General features: G+C 38.3%; 1 protein-coding gene across 1 annotated transcript in view; it reads left to right on the top strand.

Annotated features, from left to right (window-relative positions):
• The first annotated feature begins 601 nt into the window (after window positions 1-601).
• LOC106483238 (transcription initiation factor TFIID subunit 4-like) overlaps window positions 602-23,594 on the top strand; it is a 153,849-nt gene continuing 130,856 nt past the window's right edge. Inside the window, exons 1-5 of the mRNA XM_067302494.1 lie at window positions 602-1,754; window positions 5,362-5,534; window positions 19,385-19,522; window positions 20,783-21,010; window positions 21,753-21,875. Of these exons, the coding sequence (XP_067158595.1) occupies window positions 602-1,754; window positions 5,362-5,534; window positions 19,385-19,522; window positions 20,783-21,010; window positions 21,753-21,875 (1,815 nt within the window). The remainder of the gene's footprint in view (window positions 1,755-5,361; window positions 5,535-19,384; window positions 19,523-20,782; window positions 21,011-21,752; window positions 21,876-23,594) is intronic.

Consider the following 23,594-nt stretch of genomic DNA (forward strand, 5'->3'; position numbering starts at 1 on the left):
GGAGCTAAACATCTACCACCCCAGAGCAGACACTGTAGTGCAAACGTGAGCACAGGTCCTCTGCCCGTACCTCAGCATTTCAGACAGCTTCAACCAGTCCCCTCCGCTGAAGGGGTTCGTGCCAGTCAGCTGAGCCCCTGCAGCTGGTTTTAGCGCGCATGGTTTTAGCTCTTTGTAAGCGTGAAGCAAACTGCTAGCTGCAACTATCGCCGCAGGGACTGAGGCGAGGGCAGAGCACCGCAGGGCAGCGGGATGGCGCGGAGCTGCCCTTCCCGGGGCGCGGGCCGCCGCCGCGCTGGGCGCCGCCGGCCGGCAGCCCCGGCGCCGCCGCAGGCCGCAGCACCCCCGGCTCCCCGCGGCCGCGGACCGCAGGGGCCCTGCGGATCCCAGCGAGCAGCCGCACGACGCGGCTGCACCGCGGAGGCTCCCCGGGGCCTGAGGGCGGCCCCGGGGCCCCGTGGGCAGTGCGCGCCCCGCCCCGCCCTACCCCGGCCGGCGCTGGGGCTGGGGGAGGAGGAAGCCGGCCCTCCCGGCATCCCCCGCGCGTGGCGGAGGCCGGCGCGCCTGCGCGCTGCGCGGCCGGCTCCCAGCTCAGCGCAAGATGGCGGCGGGCGCCTCGGATCCCCTGGAAGAGATGCTGCTCTTCTCCGAGGAGGTGGACGAGAAGGCGGTCAGCGACCTGGTGGGCTCCTTGGAATCGCAGCTGGCCGGCGGCCGGGGCTCGGCCGAGGGGCCCCAGCCCAGGACCTCCGCGCCGTCGCAGCAGCAGCCGCAGCAGGGGAGCCTAGCGGGGGGCAGCAGCCCCGTCCGGCAGCAGCAAGGGCATCCCGCGCCTCCTCATCCTCCCGGGGCAGCGGAGGCGCCCGGCGCCGCCGAGAGCCGAGCCCCTGCCCAGGGGCAGCTCCCGTCCCCGTCCCCCCCGGCGGCGGCGGCGGCAGCGGCAGCGGTGGCGGCGGCGGCGGCAGGGAGGGGAGCGAGTGTAAACAGTAGTAGTGTGCAGCAATCACATGGAGCGGCTCTCCGCTGCGGCAGCCCCGGCGCGCCCGCCGCCCCCGCCCCGCCGCCCGCCGCCGCGCCCCCGCCCGCCGCCGCCCCCGCCCAGCCTGTCAGCAACCATGTGGTCGCCCCCGCGGCCGGCGGCGGAACCCGGGCAGCGGGCAGCCCCAGCCCCGGCGGCAGCCCGCCCGCCGCGGCCACCAGCGCGCCGTCGCGCGCCGAGGCCGCCGGGGCGGGGGGCGGCGGGCGGGCGGGAGCGGCGGAGGGGGCCGCCGCCGCCTCGGCGCCCGCGCCGCTCCCCGGCGAGGCGGCGCGCAACGGCGAGGGCGCCGGGGGCCGCGCCGCCGCGGCGGGCGGGCCGGCGGCAGTCGCACAAGTCAGCACCCCCCAGAGCCCGGCCGCCGGCCCCGGCAAAGCCGACGCCGCCGCTGCCGCCGCCGCGCAGCCCCCGCCCGCACACGGCCCGCTGCCCGCCGTGACGGCGCTCAGTCTCTCCGCCGGCCCGGCCCCCAGCGCCGCCGCCCCTCCGGGCCCGGGCGCCAGCGCGGCCCCCAGCGCCGCCGCCCCCAGCGCGGCGCCCAAGCCCGCCGCCGCCGCCGCCGCCGCCAAGGCGGGCGCTGCCCCCGCCGGCGCCCCCCAGGCCCTGTCGCCGCGGCCGGCGCTCGGCGCGGCCCAGCGCATCGTCGCCCCCCAGCTCATCGTGCGGCCGCCGCAGCAGACCACCATCCAGCTGCCTCCGGGCTTCACCATCCCGCCGGGTAAGTGGAAGTTCGGGCTCGCCGGTCCCCGCCGGCCCCTCTTGCTCGGTACTTTTCAAAGTTGCCGTTTTTCCCGCCGCGCGGCTTGCTGGAAACGAGCAAAGGGCGAGAAGGAGCCGCAGCTGTCTGCAGGCGAGCTGTGCCGAACGGGCCGCCGCGGCCGCGGGTCTGGCTGTCCCGGCGCGGCGCTGCCGCCGGCGAGTTACTCCTGCCTCGCGCGGGAGAGGCTGGCGGCCGCGGCGAGTTGCTTCATAGTAGCGTAGGGAACGCTTGTGCTCGAGGTGGAAAACTGGAGAGCGCTCGCTAGGAATCACGTCCTATGCATTTGGTCTGTTCTCTGCTCTACTCTTGATACAGAGAAAGTTTTCCTTTTTTCAAAGAGTGCCTTCTGATACCAACCAGGTGACAATATCCAGGCTAATTTGCACAAGTTAATCTAATTTTTTTCATTTCAGCATATATGATTGTACCATTCCCTGCTGTTTCTGGGCTGTCTTTGCATCACTGAATTGTATTTCTAATTCTGAAGTAACCGTTATATCCTGTTTGTTCTCCTTCTAGTTTCTTAATTTTCTTTATTAAGAACGTACATTCAAAAAGCTCAACAACAAACCAGAATAGTGCCTTTTCATCCTAGTAATTCCTACTTTAACTGTGTATTTTCTCCTCTGAAATTTTCAAGGGTCACATTCGGTGTTCCCCTAATTGGATACTCATATTGCAAAGAGTTGATGACTTTATTTCCTCATGGTTTAGCAGATTAATTAACACTTAAACTATTTTTTTCTATTAATACTGCTAACATAATGATACTGAAGATGCACGTAATCAGAAATAACATTTCTTTCAACATGTGTTGGTGAAACTATTTTGTTCTCTAAAATACCTTATATTTATTAGGTAAGTGGAATGAAAAATGTGATAGTGTAAAAGCTTGTTTCTAATTTAACTTTGTTTTAACTAATTGTGTATTTGGCTGTAGTTTATGAAACTTCTGCTCCAAATTCTAATGCTCGAATCAGATAAAGCTCAGTGGTTTCAGGAAGACCTAATTAACTTAAAACATATAAGAAGTTGGATATAAAAGTCAAATTGTTGCTATTTAGACTGTATTTAATGGCTTTAGCCTTTGATTTCCCATTGTTAATCTGTATGTATATCATAATTTTCAATTGAGTTTCTGAAGCTGCTTGTGTCAATACTTTGTTCTGCTATTTGTTTTTTAAACATAAGAGGAAAACGGAGCCCTTGAAAACAATCTTGTCATAGATGTAGAAAATGTTATAGTACTATGGAAACTTTTGAGATTTATCTTTAGATTAGTGAATAGTATATAAGTGATTTTGAAACATCACACTTAGATCCCATAGTGTAAACTTCTGTCTAACACAGAAATTTAGAATCAGTTTTTGAGAGTAGGCTGTCTGAGTATATAATACAAACTTCTAAAGTCTAGTAATTCAATTGGATTCTGAGGATATGAATATTTTGTACACATTGCTTGGTAAAAGAAATTAAAACCTAAAGTTCCCCAAACTGAATTAAAACATATGAAAATTAATACACGAACATTTATGCACAGTAATTATGCCTGCAACATTTGTTGATACTGTATAGCATGTGTTGCATTAATTTGTCCATTCCATTCAATTTTTTTAATTCAGAATGAGTTTTATGAATTTAGAAGAGAAATTAGGAAAATACATGTGAATTAGTGTGGTATAAATAGAATGTGTGCGGTTTTTTTAATGCATGGTAGTCCATGGCCTATAAGGAGTTTTATTTAAAGTTCATAACATAATTAGAGAAGTGGTGTCTGTTTTGACCAGTTGGGACAATGTACTACTATTTGTGTGTCCAGATGGTTTAGGAATAGTAATGGTATATATGAAATAATCATCTGCTTACAGAGTTTTCTACAAATGTAAGCTCTAAGGCTTGGTGTTTGAAGGGCTAACAGACCCCAAAAGTTAGGTTTTTTTTTTTTTAATTTATATATATATTTTTAAACTCTTCTTTTAAAAATTACTCTCTGGGCTTTGAAAGAGAGTTATGATCGTGTCTTTTGGATGTCATCCTTGCCATAGCTCTCTATACCTTTTAGCTTAAACCTTGATTTCCAGAACACTTTACTTTGTAGTGGTGCAGATTTTCTGTCTGTCAGTGCTTTTAGCAGTGGAGGTTGGCTGGAAGCACCCAAATCTAGGTGAGTGAGACCTTTTATTGGCACATGTTCACCACAGGATCAGGAGTTGTATTTCTATGTCAGAGACTGAAAGAAAGATTTTCTTGGAAGAAGGTACTTTTGGAATTTGTTACTTGCTTGATACAATAGTGCTCAAATTTCTTTATCCTCACAATATGTTGCAAAACCTGTCTATTTACTGAGGCTTTTTCTTTTTTTTCAAAAGCTGATAATTAGAGGTGGGTGTATGCTTTTACCTCCTTTACTTTCCCTTGAGAAGTTAAAAAATCTATATATGAAGCAATTTGCACATAGAGATCAGTTACAGAATCATTGTCTACTCACTGTATGTTATCAGCAGCGTAACAGAGATTTCCTAAATCCTTATTTTTTGGTTCTCCAGTAGCAATAGGCAATAGGCAAGATGTTTTCTTGTTTATAGTCCCATTCCTCTTTGGTATTACACTGTATCCTACTTGCATCTAAATTATTAGAACGTATTCTGAAACTAACTTGGAAATTTTCTGGAAATAATCTGGCTGGAGAACTGTTTCTTAATTCTGAGTGAACTAGAAGAAGCATATTACATGGTTTGCTGTGCTCTTCAGTAACTGTAAATCTCCAGATAGCCTGGGGGGACCAACTTAGCCGTCATCTCCTCTTTTCTGACCTGCTGATTGTGGAAAACGTAGGCCAGTGGCACTAAGGGCCAAGCTTCGTGGCACTGACTGTGTTTTGAGGAAGGCCTCTACCTGTGAAATGCATCACTAGAAAATAATTGAAAGGTATCCTCATTTACAACCAGAAAGTGTTGGAAAACACTTTTTTTTCAACATACTTTGACAGTCAATTTTAAAATAATTCCTCTGGTGTTTTTCTAGAATGTTTGCTTTTCAGTCGTCTTGTGCTGAAAAGTAGTTGTGTTGGTTCTCTGGGTATGACAGTATTTTTCGTGATATCTAAACCATATGTAATGCTTCCTAATACAGTGGTGGTGAGTACCAAATAAACTTGGGTGGTACTGCTCAAACATTAATTAAATCTGGAAAATTATATAGTTAGAAATGCATCTGGCCTAATATTTGCATGTATACATCCCCTAAAGCTGTTTTAGTATGTATACTTATACCTCTAAATATTGCTGCACTCTTATACATGCCAGTTATCAGTTTTTTCACTGCTGTTATCCATCAGCTACAGTTGTGGGAATTCCAGCCTGAACTGTATAATAATTTTTGTTTGCTAGTAGGGATTCCTTTTCTTTTTTGAAATAAAATCTTTTATTATACCACAGTAAAAAAGAAAGATACAAGATAACGAAAATGTAAGGTGCTCTACATTAATTTTATTTCGTATTCTTTAGTTAGATGGTTCTTTATATTATTCTTTATTCTGTAGTTACTCTTACTTTATCCTCATTAGGTATGGTCTTGGTGCGCACAGATGCTGGACAGCTTGTCATGGTCCCTCAGCAGGCTCTAGCGCAGGCTCAAATGCAGGCTCAAGTACAAACGCAGGGACAGGGTCCTACCAGCATTTCACCCAGACTTTCAGTTCCCACAAGTGGCCCAGTGTTTCGCCTATCAACAACTCAGGTATGTCTGGTTTGATTTCACTTTGTTTTTATGGATTACCTTTTCCTCTGTCTTGCACGCTATTAGTCTGTATGTTTTTGCAGATGTGTTTTTTTCCCCCCTATTTTTTATATTGAAAACAGGAAATATTTTGTCAAATGCAGTTTAGTTTCTAGGACCTGGGATTTTCTTATGTATTTGAGAAAATCTGCATTATAGATTCTTTCAAGACCCTGTTTGGACTGTGAGTTCATTGGAGGTAAGAAGGCTCAGTTGTAGCCACAAGTTAGTTTGGAATATATACCACTGATTCAGTAAGTGAGCCTTGTTCCTCTGAATCAGAATCATTCTGATTTCTGAGCATGGTATGTGGATGCACTGTATAGTCAAATTTCACTAGGAAGAAAAAAAGAAAAAGCAAAGCTCATTCAATACGAACTTTTACAATGATTAGCTTTTCTATTATACTTTATTCAAAACAGGGAGTTGATTCCTTTTGATCCACCTCTGGGTGCGATCTGTCTGCTTCAAGTTGTGTCTGTGTTTTTGACTACATTTCCTTTTTTTTATATGAATTGACAGGATAGTATGCTTTCCTACACCAACCTTTTCAGTAAAGCATGCTTTTTTTCGGCTCAGAAGTGATTTATTTTCCAGGGTGAAGGCATGTTGTTACATTTTTAAATTACTTTGTAATCTGCTTTGGTTTAAAATTTTGGGCTGTTTGGGGCAAGAGGTGAACTATCTTACTAAAATGTATATGCAGATATTTCTGAATGTTAGTGCAGGGCAGCTGTGATTTAATGATAGACAGACTTAAGGTAGTGTTGCCTAAGGTCTTTGTGAATGTGATAAATAATTCTGAATAAGATGAGCTGAAAAAGTGGCCTTTAAAGTTTTTTTGATGGATTATTGGATAGCTCGTTGAAATAACTTAAATGTGTATTTCTCAATGTTAAAAATTTGATTGATAGGGCATTTTATGTTTTGTGTGTTACAATGTATTTATAGCCTAAAAGATTGTTTAGTTTAATTCAAAACTAAGAGAAAATGTTAAGCATTTCAGGAGAGAACAGGAATGTAGGAAGCTGGAATAAAATTGGCTAATTGAAAATAAATGAATGAAATGAGATAATCTAAAACACACAGTAGCCAACTGGAAAGTAAATTTCAGACATAAGTGTATCTAGGAAGATACTAGCTCAACCGAATGTATTTTAGGAAAAAATAAATAAAAACCTGGAAATACTTGAAGAATATTATGCTAACAGAGAAAGGTAAAGCATTATTAGATGGAATACATAACAGAATTCTCTGCAGAAAAGCCAGCTGGTAAATATTTACATTTGTGATCTCTGGAAGGAAAGGAAGACTTACAGAATCTTCCAAAGGTAAGTGTATTTTAGGAAAAATAAACACAGGCAGAAGAAAGTACAGCCTATGTTAATTTCCAGAGTTTGTGACTAGTTTGGCAACAGCAAAAGTTTAAGCAAGTTCTCCTTTTCTGTTTGTGTGTCTGCATTTGGTTGTTTGGGATTTTTTTGGTGAATAAATACAATCAAATTTTTACTGGTGACACCGAGAGACCGTATAGCACACATTCCAGCAACAACGAGTATATAGCATAAATGCAAACCAGAGATTGAGGGGTGGGGCTGTACCAAAAATATGATGTCAAGCTGTTAAAATGAGTTAGCTTCAGCTGTTTCTGCTTCATATTGTTAGTTTTCACATAACTTTAACACCTATGGCTAGTATGCAGAATTCAAATTCAGAGTGGAAGCATTCATAGCATATTAACAAATTTGTCTGTAATTTGAAAAATATTGAGGAGTTCAGCTTTCTTGTGCGTAGAATCTTAGGAAGAATACAAAAATGTAGGTAGGCTGCTTTGCTGCCTACGTGCAGTGTTTCTTGGAAGACTGGAGTTTGGATCCCAAAGTCAACCTTAAGATGTGTGCGCAGCAAATGTTTGGGAGCTGATCGTGTTGGCCTCAGACAGCTGTTCTCTACTTACATGAAGCAGTTAAGGTTGTGGAAAGAGTATAATGTAACTTGCTAGATTTTTATAAAAAAACAACTATGAGGACACCGCATGTTGATGCGGTTGTGGAGCTGTCTGAACGCTGATGGAACGATTTCTGGCTTTAGAAGGATGTAATTGTTTTTGTGCAGGGTAGGTACCTTGCTGCACAGCATTGTTGATATTCTTTTTTACTTGTTAGGGCTAAAAAGCTTGTTGAGAGTAGAAAATCTAGCAAGGCGTTATGAATGGCAAGTGCTTTACAGGATGCAATAGTTTGAATATTTTAGGGTTGTAGGATTAGAATCATGGTATTGCAGCTAGTCAGGATTCATCAGCTTTGAGAGATGTGTGGCACCTGCCCAGCTGGTACTGCATCATTTCTTTATTTGCTGTAATTTATAAAGATAAGAAATGATTAAATATAGTCCTTGGAAAATGTACGTTTTACTTCATGATTCTGCATGTCGCCTGCAGGCTCTTTCATTTTTTCATTGCTTATATTTTGTATATATTTGACTTTAAAGTATTACAAAAAAAAAATAGTTGGCAATGTTTTAAAGCCAGATTGTAAATGTTTAAGTTCTAAAGGTTTTTATTATATCAGAACTAGACTTTCATCTGACTAGTTGGAAAGCTTATAACCAGAGGCTTTACATTGCTTTTCTGGAGAAATATTTGCCTAATGACAAATATTATGCCAAGCTTTTAGAAGACTCATTTTTTTTGTTGGAGTAACCATTATGATTGATCAAGAAAAGGAATAAAGTTCTAAAGTACAGATTGTGTACTGAAAAAAAATTTTCTTCTAGTAAGTTGATAACTGATTTTTTTTCTTTTTCATAATGAAATTCTGATTTCAGAAAGCTAAAGGCTGTCAATTCAAATTTGCAATAAAAATTTGTAAAAATACGGAAAATAATTTTTCTCATATGTTTTATGTCTATAAAGTACAATATTCAGGAGTCCTAGTCTCTACTGTGACTGAAGCACAGACAAACTACATGTGGCATTAGCTCAGGACAGACAATATAAACATTCACTGCTTGAGTCCTGACAAATGTTTTGCAAGATTGACAAACATTGCAGGCTGTGTTGTTTTAACCTCTAGAACATCAAATACATATCTATCCATTGCATTAGTGGAATGATTGGTATTTTACTACTTAGAACTCATCAAATTTGATATTGTGTCTTTATTCCATTATTTTAAGATAGCTTTATTTGTATTAAAATGCAGAGGGGTTTAAGTATGTGAAATTTAGTGAGGTACTTCGGTCACTGAGTTTGTGTCTTACTCTGAGAAAACTGTCAAGTTTTGACTTTGGTAGTGTAGACTTTCTACATAGGTGGGAAATTTGCCATCTACTTTGCACATTCTAGGAAATAGTGTTTTACTGCTAAGAATGTACAATCCATCTCAGAAAAGCCAAAGCCTTCATGCTTCATAGATATTATTATTGCTTTTCTTTGGATTGTCCTGATTGCTACTCAATATCAAAAATAACAAGTTATTCAGCTTACTAAGTGTTTTCAGCTTTATAGTTAAGTGTTTTCAGCTTTATAGTTAAGTGTTTTCAGCTTTATAGTTATAATTTGTATGTACACTTTAAATAATTACTTTCTTAAGAAACAGTATTATGAGTTATGCATTTAGATATAAAGCACAGGTCACTAAATAACATGCCATGGAAATTGCAAAAGCTGGTAGTTATTTTTGGCAACTCATTTAAGAACTGTTTTGAGTAATAGCTGGAGAATATAAAAAGACAAGAAAGATGGCTTGATAAATTACCAGAAGTGTTCATCTGAACATCTCTCCCCTCAACAAATTAGCAATTCCTCCTCTCCCCTCAAAAAAGGAAGAGGGGAAGAAAAGAAAGGACGAATAAGGAAAATATTTTAAATGTTCTTAAATGGGACTGACTTGACCAAGGCATAGAGAGCTGTCCAAACTGTCTTTTAACCTTGCTTCCTCAGCCTGATAATATAACAAGGTTTTCTTCCCATATTCCATAACCATCATGATAGATCTCCCAGTTATTTGGGAGGAAAATGAGTGCAACTGAAGCAGGCTCCTTGTGGAAATACCTCTCACTCCAGCAGCTGTGCTGACTTCCAGGACAGCATGTGAGAGAGGCATCACCTTTCTCCAGGAGCAATGAAAGTTGCTTAAATAGAGAAAGCGTAGTCTGCTTTCTGTTTGGATTCAGTATATAGCCTCAGCATAACACTTTCTTTAAAGACAGTGATTTTATCTGTCACCCGTTGATAAAAACCATGTTGCATTGCTGAAGGTTCAGAAGTCAAATATCTGTATCTAACAATATTTACCTTTGTAGGGAGCTCATCCAGCTGTTCCTCCTCTTTTCCTGTTTATTTAAAAAAATATTTAGATTGCAGTGTCAAACACGCAGAAGTTCAGAAAGATTAGATACATAACTGCCCATTCATCCTATGTTAATCTCTTCCATACATGTGCAGTGAAATTATGGACTTTGCATGATAAATGTACGAAGAAAGAAGCATCAGCTAGACGATCAAGGCACAGAATCGATATTGCACAGCAAACATCTGGTGTTTCTTACATTTTGAATGCTTGTCTTTACAATTTATATTATTGTTTGACTTTGTAATACCTTGCTCATGTTTCTTGCGGCTTTTAGGAGTTATAGGTAGAGGATGTAAGCAAATGTAATGTAGCTTTTGCGACAATGTTATATGAGGTTCTTGGAAGAAGATAGACAAAATCTTTTTGAAAGAAAGATGAGTTCCGTTCTTGACTCTTTGGTGGGTAATCTTTGATTAAACGTTTACTTTTGCTACTCGCAATTGCTGCTCTGTAAAATATGAATAAAACCTGTGTGTTTCGGTTCCTAGTAGAACTCAGGAAAACTGCCTAGGCAGGACAAGCAGGTACCTTGCAGGAAGGTTCGTGGTTCTGGTCAATTTAATACCAAGCTAGAAGGCTCCAGAGAACGGGAATGTGTCGCAAAAGGATGTGTGGTGTCTGGACGGAGTGAGGAACAGTGAAACAGAGTCGACCAGAAAAATCAGAATCTGAAAATAATAGAGATAAATTAAATGTGAATATTACAGAGAAAGCAGCAGTTAGTAGAAGAACCTATAATGTGGAGATATACTGGACATTTTAAGGATCTTTTTAAAACTAATTACAGAAAACATAAAGACACTAAAAGAAGCATGAATATGTACCATTGTACCATAAATTAGTTTTAATTTAGGTCCAATTATAAGAGAGTAGAGGATTGTAAAGGGGGAAGAATACTAACTACAGTGTTTTAGGAAAAAGAACGCAACATTTTTCAGATTATGAATATAGATTCATCTTGTTGCTGCAGCTAGCAGAGGCTTGTCTTTCTTTTTTATAATTATTCTCCCATATTTTACATGGAAATACCCAGTCTTATGGAAGATGATTATGTATCTGTTGCACTATGAATACTTTTTCACTGATAACACGTATAGTTTGTATGAAAAAATATACCTAATGAAATGAGAAAAATATTTGAATGTTGAAAGCAAACATTAGTTTGAATTAACTGTGCATAATTTTAATTGCTCAATTATCTTTCTACATGTTTTAGTTTCCTTTTAGTTTTTATTGAAATTAATGTTAGCTGAATATTAAAAAAATGATTAATGTTGCTAAAGTTTTATCTGTTATAGGATCTTGGTTAAGATACAGATTTTTTAGAAAGCAAGAGCTATAATTGCATGGAACTTTAGTTAATCTTATTAGAAGAATTTCATTCTGGAGCCATGTATTGCAAGTCAGTTAAATAAACATGAGTTTTCTTACATTTACTATATTTTTCAAAGATTATAAATAATTTTACAAGTTTTTAAAGCTGATTATTCAGACAGTTAAACTTCAGCCTTCATATCTTGTTTTGAAGCTTATACTTGTGAAATTATGAAAAATAGGTAGGTGCTGCCATCTAGTTTTTCTTTGGTGAGTTTCTTTATCTACATTATTCATTTGTATATTTTATGACTTTTCATGCTTTTGATGCATATTTTGTTTATTGGTTTTGGTACTTCATTACCCGGATTGCTTTATATGCATAAGTGAAAAGCAAAAATAAGTTATTTAATTATTTTAAACAATTTTCAGATTAAAGTTGGCTACAAAAATAAACTTGTGCTGGCACCATGAATATAGAAGCTTGAGAAACAGCCTTCTACAGCTTTATATACAGAAAAGACCAATGTTAGTTTTAAGCCTGGCCCATAATATTTTATTATGTAGTACCTGTTCTCTCAACTTAGTATTGGGGTGAAATAGTTTATATTGGAATTCTAGTACGACTGCTGCTGAAAATGAGTTCAATTTTAGAGTTTGCTAATGTTTTTGTTTCAAGTTTGATTAAACGTGTGTTTTCCAATGTTAAGTTGCTTTGTGTATTTTTAGCAATTAAAAATGTTATTTTAAAGTTATGTGTAAGTTTGATGGGTTAGTCCAAATGTTTAGGCACATAAATGGGCTACCTAACAATTCTACTACAGTTTTCTTTGCATTGCATAAATAGGACAATCTATTTTATTTATTCATTTTTTAAAGAAAATTACTTTTTTCTCCTAGTCTTGTTATTTTGTGCTTTAGGCGTTATTCTAACTGTTTCTCTGAATGAAGTTCATTATATATGCTTCACTAATCTATTTTCTGTATTTTGACATTTGCTGTCTCTTAGTAAATTTCACCTTATCATGCTTTTTTCAAATGAAAAAAATGGCTTTTGAATTTGTGAAAAGTGTTGAATCGACTGCCCTGGAAATGGATTTTTGCTATGGGAATATGCCTGATGCAGACGACAGCAGCATAGTCTTTGCCATTGAATATGACGTTGACAGCAGCTCTAAACTTGTCTGAAACTTCAGAAGCTATTCTCTCTAAAGCTGAGCCTTTTGAATCTGGCATATTTCTGACAACATGCTATGCCTGTGGTTTCAGCAGTGTTTATATTTCTACATCTCCTTTTAATTTTGACCATCTTTTTTCCTTAGCTTTATTGATCTTATTTTTCACTCTTTCACATCCTTCCTACTTTTCTGGCAAATAAGTGTTTTACTTTTTGCAGAAATTTTAAGCAAATTGATAAATCGGTATTGCTGCCTGTACTGCATTACTGTTATTCTCAAATAAGTTCTTCTGTACTATTTCTTTTGTATAGACAACTTTTAGGTTTGTTTCTTTTGTATGATATTCTGCAGAATACGTTTGGGTTAGGAGGATAGGCAGGTTTGTGGAGGTTAATGGGTTCACCTTCATGTTAATTATGTATTTAATGGACCACTTAGTGTCACTGAAACTTAACTTAAAACCTGGACTGTAGACAAAATGTTAAAGTATCTTTCCTCCTTTTCGTGGAATTCCAACTTCCTATGACATAGTTGATCAAGATTTCTATGAGATGAGTTAGTGATCAACTTGATAATTGTCATTAGTGGTTTAAATAATAATTTACTTGTTTTAGTTTTTAGAATACAGTTTCAGGTCATGTTAGTGCATCTTCAGTTATTGCTGCTGATCCTGTGTAATCAGACATTAATGTATTTATATTTCCTTTTTGGATATAAATTTGGAACAATTATTACTTATCTGAAGATACAAGAGCTAAGGTTATTCTTCTAATTCCTTTAACTTGATGAAGAGGGAATGTATTTCGTATTCTGTTTTGCAGGTTTTATAGGTATCGCATGCTTCTGTTATTCTAGTTTCTACAATGTGTACTTTGGACAGTTCTCCTTAATGAAGAATTATTTAACATTTTTCTCTCCACTGTTCAATGGGTTGTTCCAAGCTTATTTGCGGCATACTATCAAAGTCCTCTTTTGAAGTGGGAATTAATAACCAAATATGTTTCTTTGTGAAGCTTATCCCTATAATATTTTTTTAACAACCCAGTCAAGAGGAATATTAGTCTCTTTTTATAAACAGAAAATGGAGGCATTAGGTGAACGATTAAAAAAATATTGCTTAATTTTTTTAATACTTAGTTTGACTTCATTGTCTTCAGTTGCAGCTGTGACCATTCTTGGTCATAAACCCCACATTTCAAGTTGTGCACTCATAAATATATAGCGTATGAGTGTTGAGTACAACAGAATATCTGTATTTGTGTGCAATAGAGCATTTGCGCAGCACCACAAGCACTGTGCAATTCAGGCAGAACTACAATCTAATTTTAGGACCAACATGCAGCTGCTTTTTAGTCAGCAGATTATCTGGTTTGCTGGCCCCCTCCTCATCTCCCAGTTGCCAGCCTTTTTTTTTTTTTTTTTTTTTTTTTTTTTTTTTTTTTGCTTTATGCATTCCAGTGTTAGTCTCGAACGAGGCCGGTGTCCTGAAGACAAAGCTCCTTCGTAATCTGTCACAGTTCTGGAATACGGTTCTAGAATATCTGTCCTGGACTGGATGAATTAGGGTTTCCATACAAAAAATGGCCAAAGAATACATTGTATACCCTTTTTTTGAATTCCTGACTTTACAGCTTTAATGTATTGTGTATATGTTTCATAGCATTAAACAGTATGTGCCGCCATTCTGAAAGCCACAGGTTTTGGATTTTTCTAAACACGCTGCATACTTCCATTAACTGAGCTAACAGAATAAATCCGTAGTGGTTATAGATGGAGCAGCTCTAGAGGAGAGAAAGTGCTTTGATGATGGGTTATGTCGGTGTTTGCTTACAGCAGCAGGATGCCGAGGCTTCGAAGGTCTGGGTTTTGAACTCAGAACTCCCGATTTCTGGAGGCTTTCTTTGGGCCAAGCTCTTCTGCCCGTCTTGTCTAATCGGTCCCAGTCCCGTGTCTTCCTCCCTATTGGTTTTCTACTATGTGGACCCAGAGGGGACGTGATACGCTTAAGAGCAGAGCAGCGTCTCCCTGCTGTGGGCTCTGCTGCTCGGCTCCGGGCTTGGCTGCAGTGTCTCCGAGGGGCAACTGTGGTGAAAATTTGGCCTAGTGCTGACTTGCTTATGAGAGATTCTACCGCCGACAATCTTCTGTAATCACGTGCAAATTCCAAGTTTTTAGATGGTTAGTACTTTGGCTCAATTCGGCTATATTTTTATCAGACTGAAAAAAATCAAATCCTCGTCGTACAAATTACTCTGCAACCAAATTTTAAGTCCCTTTTCCAGGTAAACCATAACCAAAAAAAAACCAGTCTGAGGCAGTCAATGAGCATATTAAATTTCTCCATGAATGTTTTAGAAGTCTAACAGAATTTTAAGTATCAGAAAACAGATTTTGATAGTGGGGAATATTGATACCTTAATAGTATGTAGGGCTACCAGCTTTGCCTATGAGAAAGATTGTATGAATTATTTATTCTAAAATGAACTACCAGATTTGACCTTTACCCTATGCTTCTGCCAGTATCCGTGATCCCACCGTAGTTTTTTTCCCTCTGTTAAACACTGTCATGTTAGGATGGCCAGTTTTGTTTGTAAGAAATCTTCACTGAGTTTTATTTCAGATTTTGTAAATCTAAACCCAGGAGTCAAATTCTGGAAAAACTGAGTTTTCTGTCACACCTAGCAGATGCCATATATTGAAAGATACACAAACTAAATCGTGATGTGGATCTTGATAAACTTGCCTCTGCTTTCCTGTTAATATTTGCTTAAATACTATGGGAGTATTTTCTGTCTTCCTTTGATGATTGATAGTGGCTAAGTTGATTGGCAGGACTGTTCACAAAAAGTACATGTAACTGTTGTCCAAAGTAAGGTTTCTTGCTTTGTAGTGCAGAGATTGAGTTCCTTAGTATTGAGCAGAGTGGTACCCTTAGGCTTCATCAGTAGGTGGTACTGTAATACAAAATACGAGTATGCCACAAACCTGTTTCCAAGGATTTACTTACATCAGTGTATTAACCTGTGGAAGTTCAAACTGCCTTGATTTTTATAAAGCTGTGAATACATGATGCAATACCTAAAATTGGTGTAGTCTTGCTTTGGCAATAGCAAATTATCCCCAGATATTTTCATTTAACTTTTCTCTATTCAGATGGCCTGCTTTTTCAAAGGTAGCCTGTATGTTCCTTATGCTTTCAAATCTAAAGTCAGCTTGTGTGTGCACAGCAGGTACAATGTTATTTGCTCCTGTTTATGCTTCAAGCTTTGCCTCTCTGTTCATGTGTCCATAGCTCTGGGGAGAAGCTCTACACAGGAAAGTTAAGAAGCAGCTATTTAGAGAGTGAATTTACTGTATACAGAGTAATTCCAAACTGACTTCTTCCGTGATCAGTTATAATGTGCACTGACTGCCTTTGTGCAAAGTGACTTATTCAGCCCTGAAACCGGAGTAACTTGCATTATCCGCATGACTTGTGCAGCCACAACGAATCTTGGTATATCCACTTTCCAAGCTGGCCAGACATGAGCCAGATCCAGCTTAAAGCCTTATTTCCACGTTTGCACTGTGCTGTACTCCACTTACAGTATCTATCCTGTCTGTGGGAACAGAGCAAACTGAGGTCCGTATGCAAAAGGCTGTCTAAGCATGCTCCGGTGTCTCTACGGGGATTTGTTGTGGAGTATATACTGTATTCATTCATGTCCTAGTGTCCTGCCCACTGATTTCCAGGTATACAAAAAAAGCTTCTTAAACATTAACTTATATATTTATGAAATGGAAAAATATGTGATATATCTAGTCAAAAACAATACGACATTTGAAAATATGTTCCTTTCCAAGCTTCTGTTGATAATTTTGAAATTTAATCAGCATCATGCCAAGCCTTAGCAAATTTACTTTAAAGAACGTCATGAATTCCTTTAAACTATTCCACTAGAAGCTTGATACACTGGGTTATGCCTTTTTTCATGTAATGTTGAACATTTTTGTTTTCTTTCCAATGGATTTTTCATGAGATCTGTTTACAGCTTTTCCTTTCCCTAGGAAATTCAGCTATTGGTTTCTCTATCATAGTTTTTCCTAGTTTTGCTGATGTGTTTGTGTTGGGAGTCCCTTATATCACCTTCTGGCAACTTATCACTGTCATTTGTAGATCATTTCCATGATACTTACAAATTTCTCTAGGATAGTTCCTTGTTAGGTTTCCGATCCACTCATTTCATACTTACCTTTTTAACATTTATGAGTTTTGGAGCTACGTATGTAAATTGTTGCATTATTTTGTTTGCAGATTTTTGGTAATAAGGCATTTTCTTACTACACAACACATTAATAGATTTTACCGCAATTTTGCATCAAAAGGTGTTGTCACTGGTGGTTTTTAAAACAGAGTGAATTTAGTCTTCATTTTGCACGGTTGGCTCTTGTGGTCTGGCACTGAAATTCTGTGTATGGAATGTGCTGCATACTTTGTTGGGTAATATGCTGTTATGATACTGAAATTATATATTTTAATTATAAGCAATTTTGTTTTCAAGTATATTCCTATGATAAATTGTAGGCATCTATTAGCTGAGAAGAATTCTCTGGCTGCCTGTCTGAGCTTTGTATTTGCAGATTTCTGGCTGCAGGTCTTTCTTGGAACCGAGTGGCTGCCAGAAGTTTGCCTGGTTATCTGCTTTCTTTGTAAATCCTCACCTCTGGAAGCAGTTACTGACAAGAAGGGGACAGATTCAGAACACAGGCATGCTGTATTTTTAGGTTGGAAACACTGCTTATAAGGAAATGAACAATATATACAATATTTATATTAAATGCAAACATTCATCAGATACATATTGTTTCATTCAACCAGTATTGTAAGGAGTTTAAAACTAGTGATCTCCTTTAAAATGGACAGAAGAAGTATGTATTTAAAAAAAAAGAAAAAGCTTATGTGATCCTTCTTCTAAAAAGACAGACAATTCTAGCTATTCATGATGATGCTGTTTATTGCCTCTAGGCTGCCTCAGTATGGAAGACATCCCAACTCAAGATTTAAAAAATCTTGAAAGCTATCCAAACAAAAAAAAAAGGTTTTGTTCAGATGTCAGGTAGATTTCCCCCCCACCGAGTTCAGAAGATTGATATCCAGTAGATGATGTTGCTGAACTGATTGGTAAGGAATGCTTGGGGCTTCAACTGCCTGTCTGGGCCTCTGTTCCTTCTGGAGATCTCTTAAGTGTACTGGATGTTCTTTGATTTTATGTAGGTTTAATGGACAACGTAAGAATCTAAAATAAGCCATTCTTGATAAAAATATTAATTATAGAGATGTATAACTAAATATATGAATCAAGAAAAATGATTTTAATCTTGTGAGAAACAATAATGTCCGTGATCTGTTACTCCAATCACTTAGAAAATGTATGAATTTTTCTAAATACATGTTTGGATGCAAATTTTAGTAAATGCAGGTTATAAGAGAGTCTAAGATGTGAGACCAGTGGTGAATAGGAAGCAACTAGATGACCTTTTTATTATTAATACCCATGCAACTTTTGTAGGCATTTTGGCCTTCATTGTGCTGCAATTACTTCGTAAGAGAATCCATAAGTATACTTTATATTTTAATTTCTTTGTTGATAACTATGCATACTATAAAAACACACAGTCCTAATGGGCAAAAGTTGACTCTCCTTGGATATGTCAGTAAGCATTAATGGTTATAGACATCGCTCTCTCTCCAGAAGAGAAGATTTTTTTCTGGATTAAAATTGAGGCACATGATGGGGGCATGAAGAAGTTTTTAAATTGTTTTTGAAATTACTTTGAAAGAGAAATTAACTTGCTCTAGAAGGTAAAAGAAAAAATATACTGCAATGTATCTCTATTTTTTTGTCTTGTTACCTACTTTCAGCATATACTCAATACTTGGCCACATTTTCAGCAGGAATCTCAGCACATGCTCAGCTTTGGATTTGGATGTGAATTTACTAATGTGACACAGTAGCTAGATGCAGATTTACTTTATTTGCACGTACGGTTCCACTTTGCATGCAGACACCACATTTTATAGCTGTATGCTTAGAATCCTTCTGAAGATTGGGGTCTCCATTTTTAATAACAAATGTGGTTTTTTTGTTGTTGTTCGAATTGCCACATTGTGTGCAATTATGCATTTCATCCATACATTTTACGTTTCTGTAGAATTAAATGTTACTTTCCTGATCACATTTCTTGTTCCTAAATCTAGTCTGCTTTATCCTTTTGTTTGATTATAAGGGATTTCAATATATCTCTCCTAATTAAAGTAAATTACAAAAATAGTGAATGTTTGCTGTGTAAGAAGAATTTACTGTTTTTCAGTTGCTATTAGTGGGAGGTTGTAAGTCAGTCACTTCCTTCATCTGCATTTAATATTCCAGTTGTTTCGGATTACAGTGTGAGTTCTATGCCAATGATTCTCAAAATATTTAGACTTAATTTCTGTACAATGTTTGCATGTAATTTCATCCAAATTTATTTTGAAAATCATTCTTTGTTCTTTATATTTTCTCTCCATATTAATTTTTTAAGAAAAATCACTATAATATATCAAATGGATTAATATGTGTTATTGACAACTATAAACTCAAATTTTGATGAGTAATAACATCATGTAAATATTACAACTTAACTAACACGTTAATGTAACATCAATTTTTCACAGGTCACATCCTGTTTTTTCTAATCTTTTTGACATAGCTGTATGAGAAATAGCTTTCAGGAAAAATGTTGCAAGCATCTTACCATTGAACAGTAAGAAAGCTAATTTTTGCAATATTTGTTGTTATATATTTAAGAATAAGTTATCGTTAAGCATATTACAATTTTTCTTTTTGCAGAATTAATGATTATTCATATAATGACTATTAGTAAAAGGCTTGGAGATCAAGTTATAAAGATGAAAAAAGTAAATTCCTCATTTTTCCTTTACTAGCAACCAACTTCTGTAGCTGCAACTACTGTCCGCCTAGGACTTCCAGTGCAAGCCAAAGTTGTTCAATCAACTGCTACACCAGTTAGTGCTACTTCTGCCGCGACTCTACCAGGTGGCTCTATTCTTTCACATACCACAGTAAGTAGCAAGAATATAAAGCACAGAAGATGGGGGGGAGGTAAAAGGGGGGAAGGAAGTTCATAATTGTATCATTTCTCTAAAATGACTTTGAGAAATGTTAATAAATTGCTTTTATTGCAAACATAAGAACAAAAATTAATAATGTACAGTCAGCTCCCTGTTACACTGTTGTTGAGTGATAGCCTAGATATTATTTTGTATTTATTTTCTATTGTTTCTTAGATAATAAAAAAGGGTAATATAGGTTCAGTTTTAAGCTTCTTTTTAAAGAAAAAAATTAAATCAGCTGATCACGTCCAGCGCTGAAGTAATATTTACGTGCTTGGCTAGGGCTGGCCCCCGTAGAGAGCTGTTGTGCCTCTGCTCTGTGGTCACCAGTGCCTCACTGATTCCATCCGGGTGCAGGTGCCTGGAGTTTTGGGTCTGTGCCCAAACAGAGCAAGCTTCTGCAGTGAGCTTGGATTGGGAGGTCCTGGTAGCTTCAGCACAGCACTTCCACGCTGGCTGACTGGCTGACCTCTCCACTTTCTGCAGTGCTGTTTGGTGTGTCTGCTTTAGGCGTTTTGGTACTTCAAAACATGGCATATTAGGTCAGGCAAAGTGTGAGCCCTGAACTGGATTGTGTGTGTGTATGTGGTGCTCTCTGCAGCCTAATAAGCTTCCAAGCCTTGTAGGGTTGAGGAGTGAGCAGCACAGCCTTTGCATGTGACCAGGCTAGCTCCAGGACAAGCTTTTTGAGGTAGGGCTTTGCGCTGTGCCAAAGCACATATACTGCTGCTGGGCCTGGATTAGACCTGGAAGCTGTATTAGAGCATTTGTGTCATCTGCATCTGAGCTGTCACTGTAACTGTGATATTGATAATTGGAAACCCGGTGACATGGTCATTGGGATCACACAGATCATTGGGAATTGATGTGTTTATAGTAAGGGTCAATTTTACAGAAAGTTGAGTTGCACAGGTAATATCAGCATGATGATATTAAAGGGCTGGATTATAGCAATTCATTTGTAGTGGTCTATTTTTGTAATAAAAAACTTTTAATGAGAACTTTTACTGTTCAGCATGGTTAAAGGGTGACATAATCAGGGTTAAAGCAAGTAAGTAAAGTCAGTGGTTTTATTTTGTCAACAATGGTATATTTGAAAGGAAATGAGTTTTTCTTTATTGGGCTTTTGAGAACCTTATGGTTGAGTAAAAGATTTAAAAGAAGAGAATTATCTTTTTTTTTTTTTTTTCCAATATAAAATATTAATAGGTATCAGTAGCTGCAACAAGTGCTCAAAGTTTATTCAAGACAACAGTAGCAACTGGAACATCAGCTTCTCAACAACCCACAGTAATTGCTGGTGGACAAACTCAAGCTTCAGCACAAACCCAGGGTCAACCTCGGCTGCCGCTTCCACCTCATACAACAGCACAAGTACCAGCACAGCCCCAGGTCATACCAAGCTCTCCTGTACCCGGAACTACAGTGGTATCGCAGGTAAGAATGTAAATTCTAGGTGCGTCATTTTCTTAGTATTGTGTAAAATTTTCAGGTCAGTTGAGAAACAGAGAGAACATTTTTTCACGTAAGTCCACTTCTTGTGATGAAACAAATTCTTTACGAACTAGAAACCCTTCCTCTCATTTCAACTAAATGGAATACAAATTCTGAGAGGGACAATAATGGTCAGCTTTCCCCATCCTGACACACATGTTTCAGTAGTGAGAGAACTCTTTCTGTTATCAGAACAATCTGACCTTCAGTCTGTGGACTTCATTATTATTATGTTGCTGGGCCTCAAAAGTGTTGTTACACTGAAGTACAACATTTCTGGTTCTCAGAGTAAGACAAAATTACACCATATAAAAATGATGGCTGAAAAAATTAGAACATCTGTTTTTATACTGATGAAGAAAAGATTAGATATGATGATGTTTGGAAACTATTTCTAATCTGATTTTACTGTTGTAGCTGCTTTGTAAAAACATATTGAACCAATCATTAAAAAAATTATTGATTTTTGTTATTAGCCATAAGGTGTGATATTTAGTTACATAAAGAAGTGAAGAAACTGTCAGATAACTAGCAACAATAGTAAAATAACTGCAGATGTATTTCAAATGTCTTCTGTCTGAATTAGAACCAATTCCGCATTTTCCTTATTTATAGCGATTAGTGCATGCAGTGATCATGATTTGAGTAGCATGCATCTGACTGGGTTTTTTTTTGTTTTTTGCAGGAAATGCAAGAGAATGTGAAAAAATGCAAAAACTTTTTAGCTACCCTTATAAAACTTGCTTCTCATAATTCACCTTCTCCAGAAACATCCCGTAATGTGAAAGCTCTGGTTCAGGATTTGTTGGTAAATATTTAGTTATCTTTCATTATGTCAGTTATATATTAAACATATTATTTATGCATGCTAAAAATTATTGATTTGATCATAACCATTTTTTTTTGCTATACTAATAGTGAAAGGAGATGGGCTGCATCAAAATGCAAATATTCTATGCATTACACATATTCACAAATCTGTTAAGTTAGGCTTTCCCTTAGTTTATAGAAGAATAAATCCAACGAATTATTTAGTAGGCATTTATGAAAAATACTCTTGTTTTAATGGAGAATATTTTGATCATGTTTATTTAGACAAATACAATAAAATACAAGATTTTTTTTCTTAAGGGTTCATTAAGTTTCTTTTCTTCTAAACTACAGTCTTTTATGGAACAGTAAAAAGCTATTAAATGTTATAACTGTAACTGTTGTAACCACTGTATGAATGTAGAGATCTCCTGGTACCTTGCAGTTTAGTGTTTCTAGGACTAAAAGAAATGTATTCTGCTAAGCTGCTCAGTCCAGGTAGTTCCGCAGAAAAATGCGGCTGGCATGGAGCCTTAACTGCAAATGGATTTCAAGAGGCAAAGTGTTTCAGCTAGGCAGAATCCTTGGACCCGGAAAAAGCCTGACTTAAAGTAGTCTCCAGTACAGTAGATGTTTCAATGAATTATGTAAATGTATTGCAAATAGATATTACTACGGACTTGGACAAATAGACTGGCTTCTTAAAAGAAAGTAAATATAGTCTATAAAGAATTTGGATTTGAAAGTGGTTGATATATATTTCTTTGAATTGATTGTCAGGGAAACCTGTGTATTTTAAACAAGCCTAAGACTTTTTTTTTTTAAAGTAAGAGCCATCCAACAATAATATTCAGTGGTTCCAGTAAAAAAAAATGGTTTGACTTTTGAAAAACTAGGAAAGATTAGCTAAATAAAGGTAAGTACTAGTTATATTTTAAACAAAATATTGAAGCATTTATATAAAATAAATGTATTTATTGGAGGGTGTATTGGTTTGTTTGTTTTTGTTTTGTTCTATATCAGCCCAAGGAAGCTCATGGATGTTTTTATTACAGTCTGAGATTTTAACTAATGACACTTCAGAAGTATTATAAAATACATTTGGATTAAATGGATCTCCTTTGTTTACATAATATCTTATGGTTTTATATAAGTGTATATTTTATATATATATAAAATATAATTTGTATATACATGTGCACATGTATTTGAATATTTTATATATATGTATATGTACAATTTTTATATGCAAATGCACTACATGTATCGATTAACATATACACATCCACATGCATATTTACTAGATTAAACTGGGCTTTCAAAATTGGTTTTGGAATTAAGTAAAAATATTTTCCTATTACAAGAGCTAGCAGCTGTTATAATAATTTGTGTGGTTACTTCAGCTACTCAGTTTTGGATTAATATTTTTAACAAGAAATTGCTGTGTGAAAGTTATTGAGAGAATGGAATTCCTGAAAAGACTTGAGTGTTTGTGGGATCTAGTTGCTTCTTAAAGTGTGCATCCCTGAGGGGACTATGTGTATAAAGGTCAGAGATTCCCTAATTCTGAGCAGCAGGGTAAATATATAAATGAGTTCCTGATAGAAGGATTTTTATAGCTGCAGAGGAGCTGAGTTACTTGAATTGTAAGTGTTCTTCTTGATATGGTAGCCTAGCTAGCAGTATGTATATATATGTGTATGTATGTTTATATATG

This window comes from Apteryx mantelli, chromosome 10, assembly GCF_036417845.1.
Source record: "Apteryx mantelli isolate bAptMan1 chromosome 10, bAptMan1.hap1, whole genome shotgun sequence".
NCBI lineage: Eukaryota > Metazoa > Chordata > Aves > Apterygiformes > Apterygidae > Apteryx > Apteryx mantelli.